This window comes from Dipodomys merriami, unplaced genomic scaffold (assembly GCF_024711535.1).
Source record: "Dipodomys merriami isolate MVZ:Mamm:240054 unplaced genomic scaffold, mDipMer1.0.p SCAF_3, whole genome shotgun sequence".
In the NCBI taxonomy this organism is placed as follows: Eukaryota; Metazoa; Chordata; class Mammalia; order Rodentia; family Heteromyidae; genus Dipodomys; species Dipodomys merriami.
The window spans coordinates 31,925,448-31,950,002 of NW_027204492.1; the positions used below are offsets into that span (position 1 = coordinate 31,925,448).

Genomic DNA, 24,555 nt, shown 5'->3' on the forward strand with positions numbered 1-24,555 from the left:
CTGGGAAAAGTTTAATATAACATGGGATACTTCAGAAACAAATATTTTAAGATCAAGGGAAAACTAGTTATGCTCCATCTGGTGCATGAGGTAGATAGCTGTGCAAATAGTGGTGTGAACTGATGGTAATCAACGGAGGGGACTCAGCAAGGCCTGTTTGTTCAGGCTCTTTGCTGTATCTCTGTGTGACTTCCATTCTTCCCCACTATGTGAGGGAGACATGTGACATGAAACCTGTGCATGTGACAGTATTAGGAAAAGAAGGCAGCAGGTCAAGTGAACTGATCTTTATAGGTCTTTTGTCTTGCTGTAGGGTAGAGGAAGATATTTTCTATGACTTACTGTGTGGGAGAAAAATAAGGTGAAGTAAAGAGAGCAGGTTAGAGAATGACCTCCAGGTTATTACAGTTTGTGTAGTGTTTTCTGAGTCCCAACACTACCGCCATCCCAGACTTCTGCTTCAGTAGATTCCTTTTGTTAGCAACAAATTTGCCATTTATAATTCCTCAGTCTTTTGTACATTTTTATTGTAAAAATGTTGTACAGAGGGATTACATTTACATGAGCAAGGTAATGAGTACATTTCCTATTGAGCATTGTTGCCCCCTCCTTTCTGATGATTCTTTTTTTTCCTCACTGGAATCTGGCTTTCACTTCAGTTTCTTTATTGAACTGTCCTTCACTAGAGGTTAATGTGAAGTACTAATGCCAAATCCAATCTAGCATTTGACAGTGATGGCCATATTTTCTTCATCCTTTCTTGGTTTCTATCCCATTTTCTTCTCTGATTATTCTTCCATTATCTTCTTGATGTTATTTCCCCTTTTCTTTATGGTACTGGAGTTTGAACTCAGAGTTTGCGCTTACCAAGTAGTCTCTCTACTGCTTGTACCATACTTCCAAACCTTTGCACTCTAGTTATTTTTAAATAGTATCTCAATTTTGCCTAGACAAGCACTGCAATCCCCCATTTATGCTTCCTGTGTCCCTGTAACAGGTGCATGCCAGTACATCCAGCATTTTTTTCTGATGAGATGGAGTCCTGCAAATATTTTGTTGCCTAAGCTGGCCTGGAACTGTGGTCATCCTGATTTCAGCCTTCAGCAGGTGTGCAGTGCCATACCTGCATTTGATTGAGATGGAATTTTGTGAACTTTTGGCCCTGGTTGTCATTGAATAATGTTTCTCCCATTTTCCATCTCTCAAGCAATTAGGATTATAAGTGCAAAACACTGGTGCTCAGTATTGATGTTCTTGTTTGATTTCTCTTCTGACATTTTTCTACTTGATTTTAATGTCTCTTTTCTTTTTTAATTACTCTTAAAGCTCTATGCTGAGAGTTGACTCCACATGTTTTTTTAAATATTCTACTTGGTTTGAATTTGTATTCTATTTTTCTTCTCTGGTTTCCACACTTGTGTTTCTAATTGCTTGGATGTCTTACATGTATTTTAAATTCAATATGCCTCTTCCTCACAATCCCCATGATAAAACTTACTTCTGTTTCTGTAAGGGCAATATTTCCATCTTCTTTCATTCTTTCACTTTCTCGTCCCCCTTACCTGATTGGTCATCCAATCTGCTAAATATATATCCTTTTAAAAAAATTATTTCTATCTCTACTATCCTTGCCTTGTTGTAATCTTTTATACATTCTTGTCTTTATAAGTACAATAATTTCTTAATCTCCCCCCTTTTACAACCTTTGGAGAAATCCTCTGGCTCTTTATTGGCTCCCTACTACAAACAAAATAGTTTGAACTACTTGACATTTTTTTGTGAGATGTTTCTTACCTAATTCTTACATTTCCTTACTTCCCTCAATTCACTTTCTACATAGCCTTGGTGAAAAAATTGTGTGTGTGTGTGTGTGTGTGTGTGTGTGTGTGTGTGTGTGTGTGTGTGTGTGTGTGTGTGTGTGTGTGTGTGTGTGTGTTGGTACCTAGGCTAGAGCTCAGCTCCTCTTACTGAACTGTTTGACTTACAGCCAGTACTCTACAATTTGAACTATGCCTCTGGTCTAGCATTTTTACTGGTTAATTGGAAATGAAGTTTAGTGAATTTTTCTTCCGATGCTTCTAACTGGAATCCTCTGATCTCAGCTTCCTGGGTAACTAGCAGTGCAAGGGTGAGATATCAGTGCCCAGTTCCTGAACTACTTTTGTTTTTTACATTGGCTGTGTGTTTTTCATTTCTATTAGTTTTCCATATTCTGAAAATACATGCTGGCCCTTTTATTTCTGGCAAACTCTTACTAAACATACAGGTTTTAGAAATGGGTATGTAGCATATTGCTTGAGCTAGAACCAAATTACTTGACTCTTATTCCTTAGATGGATATCTACTAATTGTTCGGCAAGCCGTGTTACCCTTCTGAGCTTACTATTATTATTATTGTTGTTGTTGTCTACAAATAAGTCTAATAGCATCATCTCTCACAGGATTGTTATAAGTATTAAATTCTTTATTAAGATACAGTTCTTAGAATAGCACTTCACACAACAGAATCACTTAATAAACATTAGTCCATTGCTCACTCAAATGTCTCCATTTTATTGAAATAGACTAGAACCAAAAATAATTACCTCAGATAACCTCTTACCTAGGGATGCCAATTTGTTTTTACATACCAACTTCATTTAGTGGCTAAAAGTTTCCAAGGCTACATCTGGGATCAGTGGGAAAGAAATGCATACTGGTAGAGTAATCATAGTTGTCAGAGGATAGACACTGTTGGAACATATGTTTTGTATTTGTAATTTCTAAGACAGCTTACTGTGCAGCTTGTGATTGAGACGTCAGATAGGTTATCTTTTTCAAAATTTGGATATACTCTGAAAATAAGTAAATTTTCTGAAAGGACAGTCATGAGCTGCCAAGTAGAAAAATAGTCCATTAACAACTTGTAGAAGAAATAAGGTAATTATGAGGAGGAATTGAATTAATTCCAACAGCCTGGCACTCTAGCTACTCAGGAGGCTGAAGTCTAAGGATTTTAGTCAATTCCTGGCAGGAAAGACCATGAGACTCCAATTACCAAAAAAGTTGGAAGTAGAGCTATGGCTTAAGTTGGTAGAATTCTAGCCTTGAGTGAAAAAGCTAAGGGACAATGCCAAGACCCTGAGTTCAAGCCTCAGTACTGGTATATATGCACACATATACACACATAAAAAATAAGGAAAAGAAAAGAGTACAAGTGGATATCATACTGTATTTTCTTATTCTTTCTTAGAAACAATTGTGTTATATATTAACATTTTTTATGTTGATCATGTTATCTCTGAGATCACTGTAAAAGAAGGATATAGTGTGGGCTGGGAAGGTGGCTCAGTGGTAGAGTGCTTGCCTTGCATGCATGAGGCCCTGGGTTCGATTCCTCAGGACCACATAGGCAGAAAAAAAACTGGAAGTGGTGCTGTGGCTCAAGTGGTAAAGCGCTAACCTTGAGCTGAAGAGCTGAGGAACAGTGCCCAGGCCCAGAGTTCATCCCCCATGACCGACAAAAAATAAAATTAAAAAAAAAGTTAAAAAGAGGGATATAGTATGGAGGCAATCATACTGTTATAAAGATTAAATGGATTAAAATATGTATAAGGCATCTTATACTAGTTTGTAACAAGCACTTGTGTATTATCAGCATTATTATTGAATAGTCAATATTATGTGCAATGTAGTGTTTTATAAAACTTGAAATGATTGGATTTTTATCTTCTTTTGGGGAGGGGTTGAGATGTGAAGATTGAACCCAGTATTGTCACATGCTAGGCAAGCACTCTACATTTAAACTATATACCTCCCCACACTTCAGATTTCTTAATAATAGATGAGAGATAATGAGGGTGTAGCATAGGATATTAGCTATAATGATGTACAAGAAATAAGTCTGAGAGAAATTTAAAAAGAATTGACTTGATGGACTATTGGATATAGTAAGTCATGGAAGAACTCTCAGATTGTGAAACTGAATGAATGGGAATGGGATTGTAGGAAGGGAACATTACTTGATGTATTGAAAGTACTTAGAAAATTGTCTTGCACATAGCATTATACAGATTAATTTGTAGTGGGACTGTTTAAACTGATTATATATCTAAGTTTAACATCAAGTGATTCAATAAAAGTATAAAATAGGAATAAGCCTTACATAATTTACAACCAGAGAATTTAGATGTTCAAGGAAAAATAAAGTATATGTTTATATATTTTTCAGTATAAATCCACAAGGAAGAGTTCAAGTGTCAATGAAAATGATGAGGTGAGAACAAGAGGGTAATATTAATAGTATTTGAAATGTTGACTTGTGATATTTATTTGACTCAAGTAAATGCAACTCATAGTTTCTTTGCTAGTGATTTAATTGATAAGAAACCTGAGTATCATAAAATAATCAATTAATGATGTGATTTCCATATGTTCTTCAAAATAGAATTGGTAATAATTTTTGAATATTATTATATCTATAATCTGTGAATGTAAGCTTGTTATCTTTCCCCAACTTTTTTTTCCCTAAATCATCTTGGTAATCAATTGAGATTTTCTAGATGAACTCCTTTTACAAACTCTTCAAATTTGTGTTACTATTTTAAAATGTTAAATTAAATTTGGACAGGTTAAACACTGCTGTAAATTTTCTATTATACTAGGTTAATCCTTGTAGTAGTATAACACTGTCAAAGCAAGAGATCTTTTCTCCACAAATACCTAAGCTTACTTATTTTTTCCCTGCAGAAATTTGTAATTAATTTGATTTTGGGTACTTGACAGGACTTCTGAAAATGCCTTACTTAAAAAAATTCATCTGCAAGTATTTATTTAAAGTTACAATTCAATGTTTCTATAAGCAGTTAGGACAGTTTTTTTTGCCCATTGATAAAGATTATCTTGACTTTCCAGGAATCTAAACTACAGGATCAGTTGTTGGTCAACAGCTCAGCTCCTCAAACAGATATCTGATTTCAGGTTATTCAGTAGTCTCCTGCTTTCCAGTTGTTGGAACATTTCCTTTGTGATACTGCTTTTGATCTACCTTTATTTGTGTGTGTATGTGCACGCGTGCTCGTGCGCGCCAGTCCTGGGACTTGAACTCAGGGAAATGCCTTACTTTTAAGAATTAAAAATTACACAGGGGCTGGGAAGGTGGCTCAGTGGTAGAGCACTTGTCTTGCATGCATGAGGCCCTGGGTTCCATTCCTCAGCACCACATAAGCAAAAAGAAAAAAGCCGGAAGTGGGGCTGTGGCTCAAATGGTAGAGCGCTAGCCTTGAACTAAAGAGCTGAGGGATAGTGCCCAGGCCCAGACTTCAGGCCCTACGACCGGACCCCCACCCAAAAAAAAAAGAATTAAAATCACACAAGAAAAAATAATGAACACAACCTCATGATTTACCTTTCCCCAGACAAATACCAATATCTCTCTATGCCCTTTCCAGTAGTATTAACTGGGATACAAAAAAGACAGTTCTAAGCGGGAGCTGGTGGCTCACACCTGTAATCCTAGCTACTCAGGAGGATAAGATCTAAGGTTCAAAGTTCAAAGGTAGCCCAGCAGGAAAGTCAATGAGACTCTTATTTCTAATAAACTACTCAGAAAAAGCCTAAAGTAGTGCTATGGCTCAAGTGGTAGAGTGCTAGCCTTGAGCACAAAGAAGATCAAGACTAGTGCCCAGGCCGAGTTTAAGACCCAGGACAAGCAAAAAATAAAAAGCCAGTTCTGCCAAAACCTGTCTACCTTTTCACTGTTATTATCTATGGTTAATCCTGAATGACAATTGTGTGTGTTTGGTAATAGTTACCCATCTGTGAACACAATCAATCGCTATATACCTGCCTCTTACCTTTACTGCACGGAGGCCAGCGAGATAGGTTTGTTCCTTAAATATTTTAGTTCCTTATGTTATGTTCAACTGCTTGGTATCTCATGTGAGGCTTACCTGCTCAATAAACAACATTGGTACATGCTGATACCTCTGGGGTTTATGTCTCTCATTGAGACTGACCTCTGTGAACCTCAAGCCTTTGTAATCTTGTCCCCATCCATTTTTCTACATGCTTACATTCTCTGCTTTGAATCTATTTTGGTAGCTCTCCCCACTTTCTCTAGTTCATTCACCTCACTGAAGCTAGAAGGATTGTTTCAAGGAACACAAATATAATCAGGTTATTTCCTTGGTTAGAAACATTCAGCCTCTTTCCATTTACTTGAAGGTAAATTCTAGACCATGTTTGATTAAGGGCCTGTTTACCACATCAGCTTGAACTCATAACTTGCTCTCCTTTCTTTGATGTTACTCTTGGTACTCAAAGTTTTTATTTTTATACTAACATTTCCATTTATTGCTTGTGTCTTTGTTTTTATTCTTTGTTGCAAAAGATTGTTTCTTTCCATCTTTTTCTGATAAACTTAGTTTTTTTTAAAAACTGAGGCTTGGGTTACTTTTTATGATCCTGTGTTGCTCAGTCTGGTCTTGAACTACTGGGCTCAAACTGACCTCTTGCCTCCATTTCCTGAACAGCTGGGACTATAGATGCGACACCATAACGCAAGCTTTTACTAGGTTTTTGTTTTTTTCATGAAACTTGCCCTTTTTACATCACCCTTGACAATCTCCTCAAATTACTCTGTGTCTCATAATACCCCATGAATAGTCTAAGATTCATGTATACATGAATCTGTTTTCCCTCTGGATTTAGAAATCTTTAAAGTGGATATTTTACAAAATTTCAGCCTTCCAAGTGTCTAGCAGAGTCTAACATAGCAGGTGGCCAATAATCATTCATTGAAGGAATAAATGCCATTTATGATATGCATATTCTAGAATAAAGTCAAGAGATTTATATTTGGGTATCAGAATAGTCCTCAAAAATTGAGAACTATTTAATGTTTTCACCAATTAAATTCTTTGTAACTATTCTTAATTTTATTTTGGCACACATAATTTTCCAAATAAAGTTTCTTGTTTCAGGTGGTAGAACGATTATATGCCTTCATTTATGTGTCTCCAATTGTAGTGTATTGTTCCCATTGTGTATAGATAGTACTTCTCAAACTTTGAGTACTTATGAGTCACTTGGGGATCTTATGTAGGTTCTGATTCAGCATTGGTTGGGGCCTTCTTCAGAGGATACCTATGCTATAGGTTCACAGACAATACCTTGAGTGGCAAGGTACTAGAAGATATATTCACATTCTTACTTTAGCAGCTGATCAAAACAGTTTTCTGTTTCATGTGTTTAAACCATCATTTCATATTTTAATTTCATTTTTCATTGTTTATTTTTATATTTTAGCAAGACAGTGATAATGCTAATATGTCACCACAATCTCCAGTATCATCTGAGGTACAAGTTCCGTTTTTATATGTTTTGTATGTTTGTATGTTTTCATGTTTTCTGTATTTTACATAGGGTTCTTTCTTGCTTCTCTGTAACTTCATCTTTTTTGTGTGCCAAGTAATTTATTCACTTCTATTTTAAAGTCTATGTTGTAGATTATTTTTTATCAACTTTCAAATCTATAAAAAATTAAGAATACCATTTCTTTGTATAAATATTTAAAGTAAATCTTGTGACTTTCTGTGAAAATTATGTGTAGGTCACAGTAATCACTTTATGAAAGGTATACTTTCTAATTAATCAATATTTAAAATTTTTAACAATAGCTTTGAAACTTTAATTTGAAAGAAAGAACTTCAGCATTGTTCAATGGCCTTTGGTTTTCTGGGTAACCAGTTAGGTCTGAAAACAATGCAAGAGTAAACTTCCTTTTTCCACGAGAATCATCTCTGCAGTGGGATGTTCCTATCGACAAAAGGTTACATACACATTTCCTGTCTTCTTACATTTAAGGGGTAGAGAGAATAGGAAACATCTTGATCAAATACTAAGATTGTTTGAATGACTGATTCTTCTATTTTAATCTAAACTTTTTGGTTTACCACAAGAGATTTCAATATAAAACATTCTAAAGAATATTTCTTTTACTTCAGTTCACTTTATTTAGTGTTCTAAAATGCATTTACATTAGTAAATAAGTGATTATACATTAAGTGTTTTAAGACTTTATCTACCTTTTTGATTATATAAATTTGATCATGTGGATTTTCATTCTGTGTTAATGGTAAGTGGTATTACTTTTTTCTTTAAGAAAAGTAAGCTTCCTCCTCTAGGGTGTTTAGTGACTTGCATTATTAGTCTATTATATGAATTAGTGCTTGAATTTAGAAATAAACATTTAGAAATAATTATTTATAAATTATTTGCATGGAAGATAAAATGACATGTATGCTTTCAGAAAACAATTTAAATTTGAATATCCTAAAATTAGTGTTGATCTTTTACTTTTAAGTTATATCAAATATGCATGACTGCCACTTGTTTATATGGTTTTACTTCAGGATTTTATGGTCTGAAATCACATGGGAGAGTAATAGTGCCAATTTTCTCAGATAAGTTGTATTATACTTACAAAATTTTTCTTGCATTAGAATAAACAAAATTTTTATCTAGCAATTCAAAAAAAATTAACCATGATAATGAAGACAATCTGTAAAGCTATGGTTAGATAAGACGATAAGCCTGTGTTTTGTGGTTCAACTAACATTCAGCTTGAATAACATACTGCGTGTTAATCAGAACATTCAGATAATGTACACACTTCTGATTGCTTAAATTTAATGTGTAAAGAAAATGATAAAACCAAATTGTGTTCTGTTTTAACAAAGTAAACTCAAAGTGTCCTCATGCCTGCTGAAGAGATTAACTTTTCAAGAAAGTCCAGAGAAGTGACTAAAGTCTCATTAACCTACTTCTTAGACATGCTACACAGAATAAGTGAGATGCTGCTAAGTTTGCATTAATCTATCCCTTTATAATTTGCAATATATTTTCATTTACCTAAGTTAATCTTTATAACAACTGCACCTAAAGGTTGAAGAATCAATCACAGAGATTTTTAATGTTCAGAACATAGCCACATTTTTCTGAGTCAAAGCCCAGATTTGTTTAATGTCTTTCCAAAGCACACCGTTGTATGAAAGCATGTTGAAACTATGTGCAATGATATAACAATTTATCCAATCTGTTATTATCTATCTTCTACTAATATAAATATGTGGATTTATCCCAAATTTTAATTTTACAGTCTTACATGTCAACAGTAGGTAGATACTGAGTAGATATTAATAAATCCATATATTTTTTCAATGAAGTATTCATTATTTTGAAATATTTGATCCAGTTCTTTTAAAAAAGAATCTGATTGATACACTTTGTGAATTATCTTTTTCATTTGTCTCATAATATGAGAGAAAAGTATTTAAAAGAATATGTAGTTAGCTGGGCGCCCATGGCCCATGCCTGTAATCCTAGCTACTCAGGAGGTTGAGATCTGAAGATCGAGATTCAAAGCCAGCCTGGGCAGGAAAGTCCGTGAGACTCTTATCTCCAATAAACCACTAGAAAACTGGAAGTGGTGCTGTGGCTCAAGCGGTAAAGCACTCGCCTTGAACTGAAGAGTGCAAAGACAGCTCCCAAGCTCAGAGTTCAAGTCCCATGACCAAAAAAACCCCCAACAATATATAATTCTGTCTAAGCAAATATTTATTGATGGTATAAAGGTGAAATTTGTCAACCTGAATTGACATGTAAATTTCTTTCCTCTCTTCCACTAATCATGGAAACATAATAATACTTTATAAAATTGGCATGGATATGATTATTCCTTGTTTTTTTTTAAACAAAGGTATTTTGTTTTCTGTTTTTAGGAGTATGACAGAACAGATGGTTTTTCACATGGTCCCTTTGGCTTAAAGCCTCGATCAGGTAAGTGTATATTCTGTAAATAAAATGTATTGGCTGTGTTGAAACTGTAGTTTCCCAGCTTATATGCAATTTTTCCATAGTTTTAAGTACACATAGATTCTTTCCCCTCTCCTAAAAGTAATTTTCTCTTAACCTTCTTTGTCTTTCCAATTTCCATTCCCATTTCCTTCTTCCTCTTCAAGCTCCTGAAACCTGTTTTTTGCCTTAGATACATGGCAGTCTTATTTCCACTCTACTGTGACTGCTGTTAGAATGACCACTCTGCTAGTAGACCAAACACTGTTTGAAATTATAGCACTCCATTATATTGTGATTTTAAAAAGGGATCTTTTTGCATTTGGCAAGCCCAAAAGGAAATGGATCCATGTTACTTGGAAAGGTATTGACTTATAGTTTTTATTCCTGAATAACTATATTGACCTTCAACAATAATTTCCTTTTGTCTTTAAAAATGACACATATTCAATAATCATTTTTAACCTGGGACATACGTTTCTAATAACATGTGTTTAAATAAGAACATGTGTAAGTGGTAGAAAGCATTACACCTGTGTTCCCTATTGATTTCAGTTATGTAGACAATTCTTGTAACTACTGAAAATATTTAGACTGTTCTAATAAGTAATCACGTTTTATGTAGTTTTGCACTGATTCTTTTTTTATTTTAATCATGCTTCTTTCTCCATCAGTGGTTGCTCCTTTGATTAGCTTCGTAACAATTTGGGATATTCCTGTTTTTTATAAAGCTTTTAGCCGCTCCTCTCGCCAAGAATATGGAGTAGCAGATCCAGGGTTTACAATGAGAAGAAAGATGGAACATTTACGGGAAGAGCGAGAACAAATAAGACAGCTTCGCAATGTAAGTCACATTAACTTTTCAGATCTACTTCATAGAAATATGTTAAACCTGGAAAATTAACAAGGTATATGTGTATTATTGATAATGTATATTGATATTATTTGATGTTCTCTGATTTTGGTGGATCATATAACAGTAATATAAATATGTACCATATTCAGATAGAATATTTGTGACTTGTACCCATTTCTTTATAGAATCTTGAATCCAGGTTAAAAGTAATTTTGCCTGATGACATTGGAGCTGCATTGATGGATGGTGTTGTTCTTTGCCATTTAGCCAATCACATAAGGCCACGCTCTGTAGCTAGTATTCATGTACCTTCACCAGCAGTGGTAAGTTGTGTCTTCAATAGTTCTCCAATGGAAGATACAGCTTAACTGTTTAAATAATATTCCTTAATGAATTCAATTTTCAGTTTTGATTGAGTTATATAATAATAAATACCTGAAAATGTTTCTCCCCATTTACTTTAACAGCCCAAGCTGAGCATGGCAAAATGTCGAAGAAATGTAGAAAATTTTCTTGATGCTTGCAAAAAATTGGGTGTTTCACAGGTAATATTTATCTAACAAAAGCGCATCTAAGTACTAATTTATTCTATGCACAGTAAAGTCTTCTTCATAGTAGCAATGAGTAACATTTCCAGAATATGTAAATGAATAGTTTCTTTTGGTACCTTCTAGTAGGCTCCAGTAGGTAATCACAGCAATTATCTAATAAATGCTCTTAAACTTTTTTAAACATTATTTATAGAACGAACACCAACCTGTATGTGCCAGGCTGTGAGGGAGCCAGGAAGTGAGACTTATCTAAAAAGCAACCAGCAGAAATCAGGGGTAGAGCTGTGGATCAGCCCTAAGAATACTTTCTTAAGCAAGCAGAAGGACCAGAGTTCAAGCCCCAGTACTGCCAAAAAGAACAAGATGTTAATTGCGACTACCATTCAACGTATACTAAAGATTTTTTTTAGCAAGGGCAGTTAGGCAAAATGAAATGAAAATGAAAAACACATAGATTGAAATAACAGAAACAAAGTTATGTCTGTTCACAGATAATATGACTTGTAAAGAAACTATTAGAACTGATGATTTCAGAAAGGTTGTAGAATAAAAGATTAATACAGCTAAGTGCCCATGGTTCCTGTTTGTAGCCCTACCTATTCAAGAGACTGAGTTCCAAGGATCTCAATTTGAAGCCAGCTTGGGCAGGAAAGTCCGTAAGACTCTTAACTCCACTAAACTAACAAAAACAAAGATGAAAGTAGAGCTGTGGTTCAAGTGGTATAGTGCTAGCCTTGAGCAAAAAGAAGGTCAGGGACAGAGCTTAGGCCCTGAGTTCAAGCCCCATGACTGGCACAAAAAAGATTAATACATGTATACTGTTAACTAATGATTTTTCATAGATGTCCTTTTGTGTATTTGAGTCCAAGTGCATTTTGTTTTGGTTTATGGGTATGCAGTCTTCTGCACGACATTCGTATAAAAACTTATTCTCTTTCTATTCGCCTACCTTTTCATTTTCATCAAACAGTCCTTTTATTGCTTGATGAGGGCTCATAACTGAAATCCTAGCTACTTCAGAAGCTAAGATTGTTGGGATTATAGTTCTAGGCCAGCCCTGGAACATAAAGTCAGCAAGACTCCTCAGTGAAGAGCTGGACACAGTGACACACTATCCTAACATAGGTAGATCCTGCCCAGGGTACCTGGGAAGAAAGCAAGATCCTATTTCAAAAGATACCAGCAGAAAATAGATCTAGCAGCACAGCTCCAAAGTTAGAGTGCCTGCCTAGCAACTGAATACTGGAATTCAAACCCCAGTCCTTTGTATTAAAAATAAGCAACATTAACAAAAACAAAGTATTTGTCCATAAATCTATAGTCTTGATGTTTTGTTGTTTTACTTCATTAACCTTTTTGCCTCTCCGGATTTACAATGGTAAAATATTTTCTTGCTTATTATAGATTTTGAAATCAAGTAATACTAGGTATTTATTTATCTTGGTACTTTTTTGTGTGCCAGTACTGGGGCTTGAACCCAGGACCTAGATGTTGTCCCTTAGTTTTTTTTATTCAAGGCTAGCATTCTACCACTTAAACCACAATTCCACTTCCAGCGTTTTTGTGGTTAATTGGAGATATAAAAATCTCATGGGCTTTCCGGCCCAGGAGATCTTAGCCTCATGAGCTACTAAGATTATAGGCATGGGTTACCAGTGCCTATCTGTAACTTGGTACTTTTTAAAGCTTTTTTGGCGTGTGTGTGTGTGTGTGTGTCTGTGTGTGTGTGTGTGTGTGTGTGTGTGTGTGTGTCTGTGTGTGTGTGTGTGTGTGTGTGTGTGTGTGTGTGTGTGTGTGTGTGTGTGTGTGTGTGTGTGTGTGTGTGGCTTGAATTCAGGGCTTAAGCACTGTCCCTGAGCATTTTTGTCAGGGCTAGCACTCTATCACTTGAGCCACACAGCTCCACTTCCATCTTTTTTGGGGTAACTAATTGGAGATAAGAGTCTCTCAGACTTTCTAACTGTGGCTGTCTTTGAACTGAAAGACATATATCTCAGCCTCCTGGGTAGCTAGGATTATAGGTGTGAGCCATCAGTGCTCAGCTATTTTTGAATCCCTTGAATGTCCATATAAATTTGGAACACTTACAAATTGATCAACTCCTACAAGAAAAAATTGTTTGGATTATTATTATAGAAGTTTTGTTTAATTGAGAAAACAGTATAGATGATATTATATAATAATATCAAGTATCTCTTCCATGAACACAGTGTATACTTACTTGGATCTTTTTCAATTCCTTCAATGATGTTTTGTGATTTTCACTTCGTAGATCTTGCATAGGTTTCCTTAAGTATTTCATATTTTCATATTTTGCATGCAATTATATATGTGGTTTAATTCTAATAACTAATCCTTTCTTTCTTTTTTTTTTTTTCTTTTTGGGTCCGGTCGTGGGGCCTGAACTATGGGCCTGGACGCTGTCGCTCAGCTCTTCAGCTCAAGGCTAGCGCTCTACTACTTGAGCCATAGCACCACTTCTGGCTTTTTTCCTTTTGCTTATGTGGTGCTGAGGAATCGAACCCAGGGCCTCATGCATGCAAGGCAAGCGCTCTACCACTGAGCCACCTTCCCAGCCCTAATCCTTTATTTCTAATAGAAAATACATTTGGAATTTATGTATCAATGTTTTATTAAACTCACCAATGGGTTCAAGTGTTTTTTTGTCAAATTTATAAAATTTTCTACATTGATGTTTATATTTTCTATGAATTCCAAAAGCTTTCTGATATAAATGTTTTTTAATTCTTTTTTGTCAACTTTCCCAGCCCAGTTTCCCAGTACAATATTGAGGAGAACTAGTTAGAATAGACATCTGGATATTCTTCTTTTATTCCTTAATTTTTTTCAAAATTCCATTAGTTGTGAGTTTTTCATACATAACCTGTATGAAAGGGAATTTCCCTCTGTTCATAGTTTGGAAAATTCCTATCAGGGATGGCTAATTGGATTTCAGCAAATGGTTTTTCTATTTTAATTGGTGTGATAAAACTATTTTCTTTGCAATTTCTTTTTATTAGTGTATACTAGTTGTACAAAGAGGTTACATTGTTTTCCCGTGCATGAACATTATGTTCTAATGCAATTTTTTATGTTTTCATGTTCCCTGTCTCTCTCCCTTTAAACAATTTTCTTTATTATTCTATTTTCATATATACATACGAAGTACTTCAATCATAATTGCCTCCATTACCCTTTTCTTTTGCTTCAACCCCCTCCTCTCCTTTGCTAGTTTTGTTTTATACTGTTCCTTTTGTGTGTGTGAGTGTCTAGATTTCATATGTATAAATTATGTGACATTCTTTCTCAGTCTGGTTAATTTCACATAACATGATATTCTCCAGTTCCAGTTCTATCCTCTTCTCCAAAAATATTTAATTCTTCTTTAAGTAATTTTCTATTGTACATACATTCCACACTTTATTTATCCATATATTTGTTGATGGACATGTATACTGAGTCCATAGTTTGCCAATGATGAATAGTGTCATTACCAACATGTTGGTAATGTGTCTACTGAGTTCTATTCCTTTGGCTATCTGGCCAGGAATGGTCTAGCAGGATTACATGGGAATTCTAATTTAAGGTCTTTTGTTTTGAAAGTTTATACTGATTTCCATAGGGTCTGTACTAATTTATATTCCCACCAACAATGTATAAGGCCTGCTTTATCGTCACAGCCATTTGTTGAGTTTTTTTTCTTTATAACTGTTGTATTCACTGCAACAACATGAAATCGCGGTGACATTTGATAGCATTTTCTTTATGCCTAATGAACATTTCTTCTTGAGTTTATTACTTATTTTACTTCTTTTTATAATGTTGATTTGCCAATTTATCAATTGGAACTTCAACTCTTTACACATCTTTTGGATATTAAACCTTTATCTGACTGATCAAGATTTCTCCCACTCTGTGGGTTATCTCTTTGATATGCAGAAACTTTGTAATTTCATTCAATTTCATATGTCAATTCTTAATGTTATTTGCTGAGCTATTAGATTCCTATTCTGAAAATCATTGCTTATATCTATAATCTTCAAGTATTTTCACATTGTAGTTTTAAAATTAGATTAATTTCCAATACATGTTTTGGCTCCTTTGTCAAAATCAGATGGATACAGCTGCATCCAGTGCAGTTATTTATGAATTTTTGTATTCTAGTTCGTTAAGTTACATATCTCTTTTATGTCAGTACCATACTGATTTTAGTACTGTGGTTCTGTAGTGTACTTTTCAGCCTGGTATTGTGATCCCTCCAAAAATACTGTTTTAGCTCAGGCTTATCCTATTCAGGGTCTTTTATGTTTCCATATAGATTTTAGGATTGATTTTTTTTTTATTTCTGTGAACAATGAAGATTTTTGGATTGCCTCTTCTATTTCCTTGAAGAATGAGGTTGGAATATTGATAGGTATTGCATGAATTTGTAGATAGCCTTGGGAAGTATTGCCATTTTCACGTTGATTTTTCCAATTCAGGAGCATGGGAACTTTTGCCACTTACGAAGTTCTGTTCTGATTTCCTTTTTTCAGGTTTTTAAAGTTTTCATCATAGAGGTCCTTCACTTCTTTGGTTAAGTTAATTCTTAGGTATTTTATTTTTTGAGGGGCTATTACGAATGGAGTTGCTTTCCTGATTTTAGCCACGCTTTTCTCATTGTGGGCATACAGAAAAGCCATTGATTTTTGAGGGTTAATTTTATACCTGCTACTTTGCCAAAGTTTTGAATCAGCTTGAGTAATTTGGGAGTGGAGTCTATGGTATTCTTTAAATACAAGATCATGTCATCTGCAAAGAAGGAGAGTTTTACTTCATCTTTCCCTAGTTGGATCCCTTTTATGTTTGCATCTAGTCTTATTGCTGTAGGTAGGCATCTAATACTAGATTGAAGAGAAGTGGAGAGAGTGGACATCCTTGTCTCGTTCCTGAGTTAAGAGGAAATGGCTTGTGTTTCTAACGCATTTATAAGATTATCTCTTTGTTGCTTTGTATGTCCCTCCCCCACAGTATAACCCCTGCTTTCACTATATTTGATGTCAGTATAACTTGTAGAGGAGATGGGGAAAAACCAGTTGATTAAGGATACAGGTGGACCTGTTGCAACAATGAGAAGTACAAGTTGTCATGTCCAAAACGAGCTTTACAACGTCGGTGCGGGGGGAGGGGGGGGAAGGAGGGGGGGAAGAAGAAGGATTGGGATTGGGGGGGAGGGGGGAGGCTGGGAAGGGATGTGAAGGGTAAACAAAGGAGGAGGCTGCAATGCTTGGTAAGAAATGTACACATTATCCTGCCCATGTAATTGTAACTCCTCTGTACAGTATGTTCACAAATAAAATTATATTAAATTAAAAACAAAGAGGAAATGGCTTTAGTTTTCCACCATTAAGTACAATGCTGGCTGTAGGCTTGTCATATACAGCCTTTATTGTATTGAGGAATGTTCCATGAATTCTTAGTTTTTCCAGAACCTTCATCATAAAGGGGTGTTGGATCTTATCAAATGCCTTTTCTGCATCTATTGAGATAGCCATGTGGTTCTTATCCTTGCTCTTGTTGATGTGATGAATTATGCTAATTGATTTGCATATATTGAACCAGCTTTGCATCCCTGAAATGAATCGGGTTTGATCGTGGTGTATGATTTTTTGGATGAATTGTTGAAGTCAATTGGCCAAAATTGAGAAGTTGTGCACCAACGTTCATCAAAGAAATGGGTCGTCTATAGTTCTCTTTCTTTGATGAGTCCCTGCCTGGTTTGGGGGTGAGGGTTATGATGGCTTCATAGAATGAGTTCAGTAGTGAACTTTCTCTTTCATAAAAGACACTGAATAGCAAAAATTATCCTTAACAGAAAGAACAGTGCTGGAGGAATATCAATACCAAATTTCAAACTCTACTACAAAGCTATAGTAATCAAAACAGCTTGGTACTGGCACAAGAACAGACCTCAGGACCAATGGAATAGAATTGAAAACCCAGAAATGAACCTACAGACATATAGCCATCTAATCTTGGATAAGGGAGCTATAAAAATAGAATGGCAGAAAGACAGCCTCTTCAGTAAATGGTGCTGGCAAAACTGGTTAATCACTTGTAGAAAACTAAAGCTGGACCCTTATATATCACCCTGCACCAGAATCAACTCCAAATGGATCAAAGACCTTGGAGTCAAAGCAGACATTCTGAAAACATTACAGGATGGAATGGGAGAAACCCTAGGTCTCTTTGGCACAGGTTGAAATTTTCTTGATAGAGACCCAGAAACACAAGAAATCAAACAAAGGTTTGACAAATGGGATTGCATGAAATTGCAGAGCCTCTACATGGCAAAGGACATAGCTAGCAATATCAATAGAAAGCCCGCGGATTGGGAGAAGACCTTCATTAACCATACAAAAGACAAGGGTCTCATATCTAAAATATACCTGGAACTCAAAAAATCAAATCCCCTAACAACAAATCCTCAAAGAAACAACTGCCCAATAAATAAGTGGGCTAAAGTCTTAAAGAGAAACTTCTCTGAAGAGGAAAGAAGGATGGCCAATAGACACATGCAGAAATGCTGAACCTCTCTAGCCATAAAAGCAATGCAAATCAAAACAACATTGAGATACCCCCTCACCCCAGTTAGAATGGCAAAAATCAAGAACTCTAATAACAACAGATGATGGAGGGGATGTGGACAGAAGGGAACCCTACTGCATTGTTGGTAGGAAGGTAAACTTGTTCAACCACTTTGGAACGTAGTATGGAGGTTCCTCAAAAGTCTCCACAGAGAGCTCCCCTATGACCCAGCAATCCTACTTTTGGGCATTTACCCAAATGATCACAAACAAGGCCACACTAAAGCTACCAGCACAACTATGTTTATTGCAGCATTATTTACCATAGCTAAGATATGGAACCAACCCAGATGCCCCTCAGTAGATGAATGGATCAAGAAAATGTGGTATATATACACAATGGAATTCTATGCCTCCATCAGAAAGAATGACATTTCCCCATTTGTTAGGAAATGGAAAGACTTGGAACAAATTATATTGAGTGAAGTAAGCCAAGCCCAAAGAAACATAGGTCCCATGGTTTCCCTTATTTGTAGTAACTAGTATATATCTGAGACAAACAGAAACTGCCAGATAAGTTGATGTTAGGTGAAATGAACCCCAAGATAAGTATTCAATTTTTTTTCTTCCTATAGTTTCTAACATATTTATCAGATGATTTCTTTGTTGCTTTGTATGTCCCTCCCCATGGTATAACTCTTGCTTTCATTGTGTTTGATGTTGATATAATTTGTAGAGGGGAAGGGCAAAAACAAACCATTTAAATAGGGATACAGGTGGACCCATAGCAACAATGAGATGTACAAGTCATTATGTTGAAAAACGAACTTTACAACTTCGGCTGAGTGGGGTTGGGGTGGTAGGGGGTGGAGGGGGGAGATGGCAAAGGATGGGAAGGGGAAACAAAGGAGGAGGCAACAATGCTTGATAAGAAATGTACTCATTACCTTGTCCATATAATTGTAACCCCTCTGTGTGGTATTTTCACAATAAAAAATAGAAAAAAATAAAAACTGTTAAATATAAAAAAATGAAGATTTTTTGAGATTGCTTTATATATGTAGATTAGTTTCAGTCATTTAGCTGTTTTCACAATATTAAATCAGCTGATCCATGAGTACAGCTTTCCATGTTTTAGCATCTTAAAATTTTTTCTTTAAAATTTTTCAACTTTTATTGTAGTGGCCTTTCACCTGAGTAATGAGCTTTAATCCTAAGTAATTTTTGAGGCTATTTTTTATTTAAAATTTTTTTTATGATGATTTGCTGGATTTGTTTCATTTTTATTGTGAAAATACTGTACAGAGGGGTGACAATTACATGGGCAAGATAATGAGTACATTTCTTATCAAGCATTGTTGCCTCCTCCATTGTTTCCCCTTCCCATCTCCCCCCCCGTCCCCCCTACCCAATCCTCTGCCCCCCCACTAAAGTTGTAAAGTTCATTTTTCGACATAACGACTTGTACATCTCAGTGGGTCCACCTGTATCCCTATTTAAATGATTTGTTTGAGGCTATTTTGTATGAAATTGTTCTTCTGATTTTATTCTTAGGTTATTCTTTATTGGTCCACAAACTTCACTGGTTTTAGATACTGATTTTGTATCCTATCATTTGGCCAGTGTTCAGGTTTCAGAATTTTCCGTGGGAGGGGGGTCGGGGAGGATTAGGTGGGGAGGCCGGGGGGGGGGGGCGGAGGATGGGAAGGGGAAATAAAGGAGGAGGCTACAATGCTTGATAAGAAATGTATTCATTATCTTGCCCATGTAATTGTAACCCTTCTGTACAGTATTTTCACAATAAAAAAAACGAATTTTCTGTGGGACTCTTTTAGGTATTTTAAATATCAGATCATGTCATCTGTAAGTAGGGTAAATTTACTTCTTCCTTTCTTTTTGTTTTAGTTTAATTTCTTTTCTTGCCTCAATGCTCTAGCTAAAAATTCAAGAATCATATTAAATAACAGTTGAGAGCATGTACAATGCAGCCTCATTCCGGCCATTAGAGGAAATGGTTTCAGTTTTTCCCTATTCAATATGACATTGGATATTGTTTTGTATAGCCTTTATTATGTTGTTATTACTTCTATTCCTCATTTTCATCAACGTTTTTATTATGAAATAATAAATGTTGGGTTTTTCAAAAATTTTCCTGTATTTGATAAAAAATCAAGTGGTTTTTCTTTTTTTCCTATTTATGTGCTGTACATTGTATATTCATTTGCATATATTGAACCATACTTGCCTATATAGAGTGAAATTAATTTTATGCTTGATACTATTATCTTTTTATGTAGTATTGAATTTTATTTGCAAGTACCATACTGAGAATTTTTGCGTCAGTGTTTATCAGAGAAATTTGTCTATCATTGTTTTTTCCATTTTTCCTTTCTATATTTAGTGTAAGAGTAATATTGGATTTTTAGAATGAAATTGGTAGCATTGCTTTTCTTTCTGTTTTATGCTATAGTTTGAGAAGTATTTTTTATTATCTGCATGTAGTTGTACAAAATGGTTTTAATTCAGCATGTTAGTTTATGATCAGTGTCACTGCTTTGAACATTCTCCCTCATTTATCCCATTCCCACCCATCCCTTCAATTTGTGTTAGTTCTTTAAGGATGTGGTAGAATTCAGCAATGAATTGTCCTGGATCTTGAAAGTGGAGATGATACTTTTCTTTAAATGTTTAAAATTATCTTCAGTTGTACAAAAGAGATGCCACATAACAAAACATTTTATGAATACAATGCATCTTGATCATTGTCCCCCCTTAAAACATTATAACTCCCTTTTGACCAACTCTTTTCCTTACTTTTCTTAATTTTGTGGTATATACAATAAATCCCCTGCTCCTTTTTTTGCTGGTCTGGGGTTTGATCTCTGGGCTTGGGTCCTGTCCTAAGATTTTGTGCTCAAGGCTAGTGCTCTACCACTTGAGCACAGCACCACTTCTGTCTTTTTGTAGTTAATTGGAGATAAGAGTTTCACTGACTTTTCTGCCTGGGCTGACTTTGAACCAAACCCCCCCCCCCAGATCTCAGCCTCCTGAGTAGCTAGGATTATAGGCATGAGTCACTCTTGCCCAGCTACAATGGATTCTTGACTGCATTCTCCCTCTTTACCCCCATCAGAAGATAGTTTTAAGAACTGTTAAGCAATCATCATTAATATTGGTAAAAGAGTAATAGAAGTAACAAAAAGAGAAGGCAATTATGATTTCCACATTCAATAGATTTAGCTTATTTAGTGAAGAAGAGTTCTACTGTGAACACATTTATTTTGATAGGTCTGTAAGACATCCATTTGGCTGTGTCCTATTGGCATTCGTTTAATAGATCTTGAGAGGAAATAAAAACTTGGAGGTCATCAGAGTTGAAGAGATACATGAAAATGCTAAGGAAAGAATGTAGAATGAAAAGAATGTAAAATGTAGAATGTAGAAGAGAGAAAATGATGATGGATCTTTGGAAATATTCAATCAGTGAAGGCCAGTGAAGGCCACTGGCTTGAGAAAAGTTGGAAAAATAAGAGTTGTGTCACAGAAGGTATTAACTAAGATATGACATGACAAGATCAGTCAAGTAGTCATGGATAATATTTGATATTCAAGAACGCATTGTTGGTTTTTACCAGAGCAAATGTTTTAGGGAAACTGAACAATACTGTTTGACTAGTGAATGACAAAGCTTCCTTTAGAAACCTTTGCTGTATTATTAGAGAAAACATAGAATTGTATTTTTTACTTGAAGTTTATAGAAAATATGTTTAAGTTTATTATTGTATAGCACTACTGGATGCTCAAATATCTGTTTTTCTTTTCTTTTCCAGGAAAGACTCTGTTTGCCTCACCATATTTTGGAAGAACGAGGTCTTGTGAAAGTTGGTGTCACAGTTCAGGCACTCCTTGAGTTACCTACAACCAAGACATCTCAACTTTCTATGGCTTGATATAACCTTTTTAAAATCGGAAGTGTATACTTTCATTTCTTTGAAGTGATTTCAGATATCTTTAATTCATGAAGAGAATCCAGTCAAAAATAATTTGCCTTAGGTCAAGCCTTAGGTTTTTAACAAAATTACATTCAGACATCAAACTTATACTTTAAATAGTCCAAACTTCTTTTAGGAAAAAACAGGTTCAATTTAATAAGAGTTTTGACAAATTTTCTCCTTTTACTGTTAATAACTAATTATTTTTCAAAGAGCAGATTAATACTGAACTTAAAATATGATTAGGCTTAATTGTTTTTATATCATAGCCTACTAGTACACATCTGGATAAATATAATCAATTTTTTAGCAACTTGAACAGTCCTATATTTGAGTTATTCAATACACTTCTAGTTTATATATTATTTCTTCAATCCTTGGTCTTAGTTTTCTAGAAAAAAATGAGTAGACAAAACAACTCTGGTATTAAATTCTTTTAGTACTATAGGTTTGTGCCAAAATATTTTCAGTTGTACTGTAGATTGTTTACATGTGAAGTGCCTGTGTAATTGATGAATCTTATATAGTCTTAAGCATTTTTGCATTTTCTTTTTATGTATTAATAGAATCAATGGGATTTTAAAATATTTCAGTGAATTTTGTAAGGTCAGTAGTATGTGAGGATTTTAAATGTGCCTCACACTGTGACATTTGCCAATTTTTAGTTAATAACTTGCTGTTTTCCTTAAATTGGTTATTTCATGTTGTCAAAATGTTAATATGCTTAATTTATGCTATTTAATTTCACAAAAATTAATCATCTTTTAAAATGTATTATTTGAGAGTATTTTATTTCTGTATTGAAAAATGTTACACAAGAATTTGAAAACTAGTGAAGTACTAATGATCAAGGACATTTTGATAAAGCTGCCAAAGTTTGGATTTATATCTTGAATTTCAGGAACATTACGTCAAGTGCTGCTTTTAGCTGTACTCAGCAGCAATTGAGGAATAGGATTTTATTTAGTTTGGCCATTTGTAGCTATTGCACATCTTGTGATGCTCAATTGACTTGATGTTAAAAACAATCCATTCCAGAAATATTTCCATGAACTTGTATGTTACATAAAGTCCTTGTTTGATTTAGAGATGGATAAATTTATGTTGGTAGTAGTGCAGGAACTTTTTCCAAAATATCACTATAACAAATAACTCTGTTTCCTATAGATGAACCTTAATAATTACTTTTGTAGTAGCCAAACAAGTATCATATTTTAAATATGTGATTATTTGCACTTATTACCTCTTAATATGGATGCAACTTATTAAAAATGCTGGCCTGGGTATTTTAAAGGATATATATACAAGGTAAAAAAGTAGTGTGCCAAATGGTGTAGTAAACGTTGGTTTAGGAGACAACTCTACTTTTTTTGGTCTGCTGGCAAGAAGCCATATAACTAAATTTTGGCTTTATAATATTGATGTGTTTTTTCATTCCCCATGGATCAAATCAGAGCTTGTAAAGGATCAAAGCTTCTTATGACTGTAAAGTTTAAAAATTAAATTATTAATAATTTATTACTTTAAATATTTGAGCTAAATACTTGTAAATTTTCAGTTGGATCTAAGCCTTAGAAGGGGGAAAACCCTTATTGATACAATTAACATCCCTAGTAAAAATTTGTATAAATATAGTAAAGCAATTCCTAGTGAGTACCTTAGTTATCCAGTTTTAAATTTAGAAATTTAAGAGCATCACAAATCAAGTAACTTTTAAAAATCACAACAATCATTCGTACTTCTTTCATAGTTATTGTGCTATAAAATTCTTAATCTAGCATTTATTATTTTCAGGTTTTTGTGCTTCATTATTGAAATGGTAATGAAACTGTTGATCATTACCTTATTGCATTACACCTGCTGGTTAACTATTACTGTACAAAGAAAATGAAGCAGAATTTCACTGTCCATTCTTTACAGTAAATCAGAATCGCATTGAAAGTGGAACCATCTGAGATCCATACCTTGATAGTTCATTTAGTATTATACCTAAAGGCAAAACCATGTCTAAGCAGCTTCAACAGCATAATCTACAAAGGCAACATTATACCAAGGCTCTGGTGTATTTCATTTAGCAGTTTTTAAGTGTAAATTTTATTCTAAATAGCTTTATAGTTACTCTGTATTACTCCATCGCTCATTGAATTAAGAATCATTTTCATTATTTGAATGGGTTTGTGATATGATGATGGTTGAATAATCAAACTAAACTATTTTGTTGGGTCCTAATAAATTCAATAGATAGGTATTCCATGATTGTGTGGCACAAGAAAGCAGTGATGTTGGATATGTTAGAATTAAAGTGAGTAAAACGCATAACCATTTGTTTAATAATTATCTTTATAGAATGCTAGTTTAATGAATTTTCTAACTGCATTTTTTGAAGAATTCAGAAATGTTTGTATTAGGCACAGACCTATCATAACTGATTTTCTGATGCATTTAAAAATAAATGGACCACTAAATGTATATTACCGATGCAAACTGTGGATAAAATTGAATGAAAAAATTTTGTCTGGAATTTCTTTTCTTCCTTTCTATCATCTCTCTCACTACTATCATAGCATAATTTAATGCTACTATCATAGCATTATTTTTTCAGTATTTGATAACACGTATAGTTAGAGTGTGGAAAAATAGTCCAACCTTGAGCGGATAGTCAAAGTAAGTTGCTTTAGTTGGGTCTGGTGTTGCACACCCATAATTGAGGCTGAGGCAGGAGGATTGCTTGACCTAAGATGTTTGAGGCCAACCTG

The 24,555-nt window shown here is 34.7% G+C and overlaps 1 protein-coding gene and 1 non-coding gene across 5 annotated transcripts in view; both read left to right on the forward strand.

The window, feature by feature from the left end:
* Lrch2 (leucine rich repeats and calponin homology domain containing 2) overlaps positions 1-24,308 on the forward strand; it is a 98,519-nt gene extending 74,211 nt beyond the window's left edge. For 2 of the 4 annotated variants that reach the window (XM_070039877.1, XM_070039880.1), the window contains 7 exons: positions 4,211-4,255; positions 7,288-7,338; positions 9,762-9,819; positions 10,566-10,678; positions 10,876-11,013; positions 11,158-11,235; positions 21,638-24,308. In XM_070039877.1, the coding sequence (XP_069895978.1) occupies positions 4,211-4,255; positions 7,288-7,338; positions 9,762-9,819; positions 10,566-10,678; positions 10,876-11,013; positions 11,158-11,235; positions 21,638-21,757 (603 nt within the window). In that variant the 3' untranslated portion in view covers positions 21,758-24,308. The remainder of the gene's footprint in view (positions 1-4,210; positions 4,256-7,287; positions 7,339-9,761; positions 9,820-10,565; positions 10,679-10,875; positions 11,014-11,157; positions 11,236-21,637) is intronic. The other 2 variants (XM_070039879.1, XM_070039881.1) reach the window with 1 other exon arrangement.
* LOC138840582 (small nucleolar RNA SNORA35) lies at positions 7,690-7,819 on the forward strand. Its single transcript, XR_011376142.1, has one exon. It is a non-coding gene; the product is annotated as a small nucleolar RNA SNORA35 (small nucleolar RNA).
* Positions 24,309-24,555: the final 247 nt, after the last annotated feature.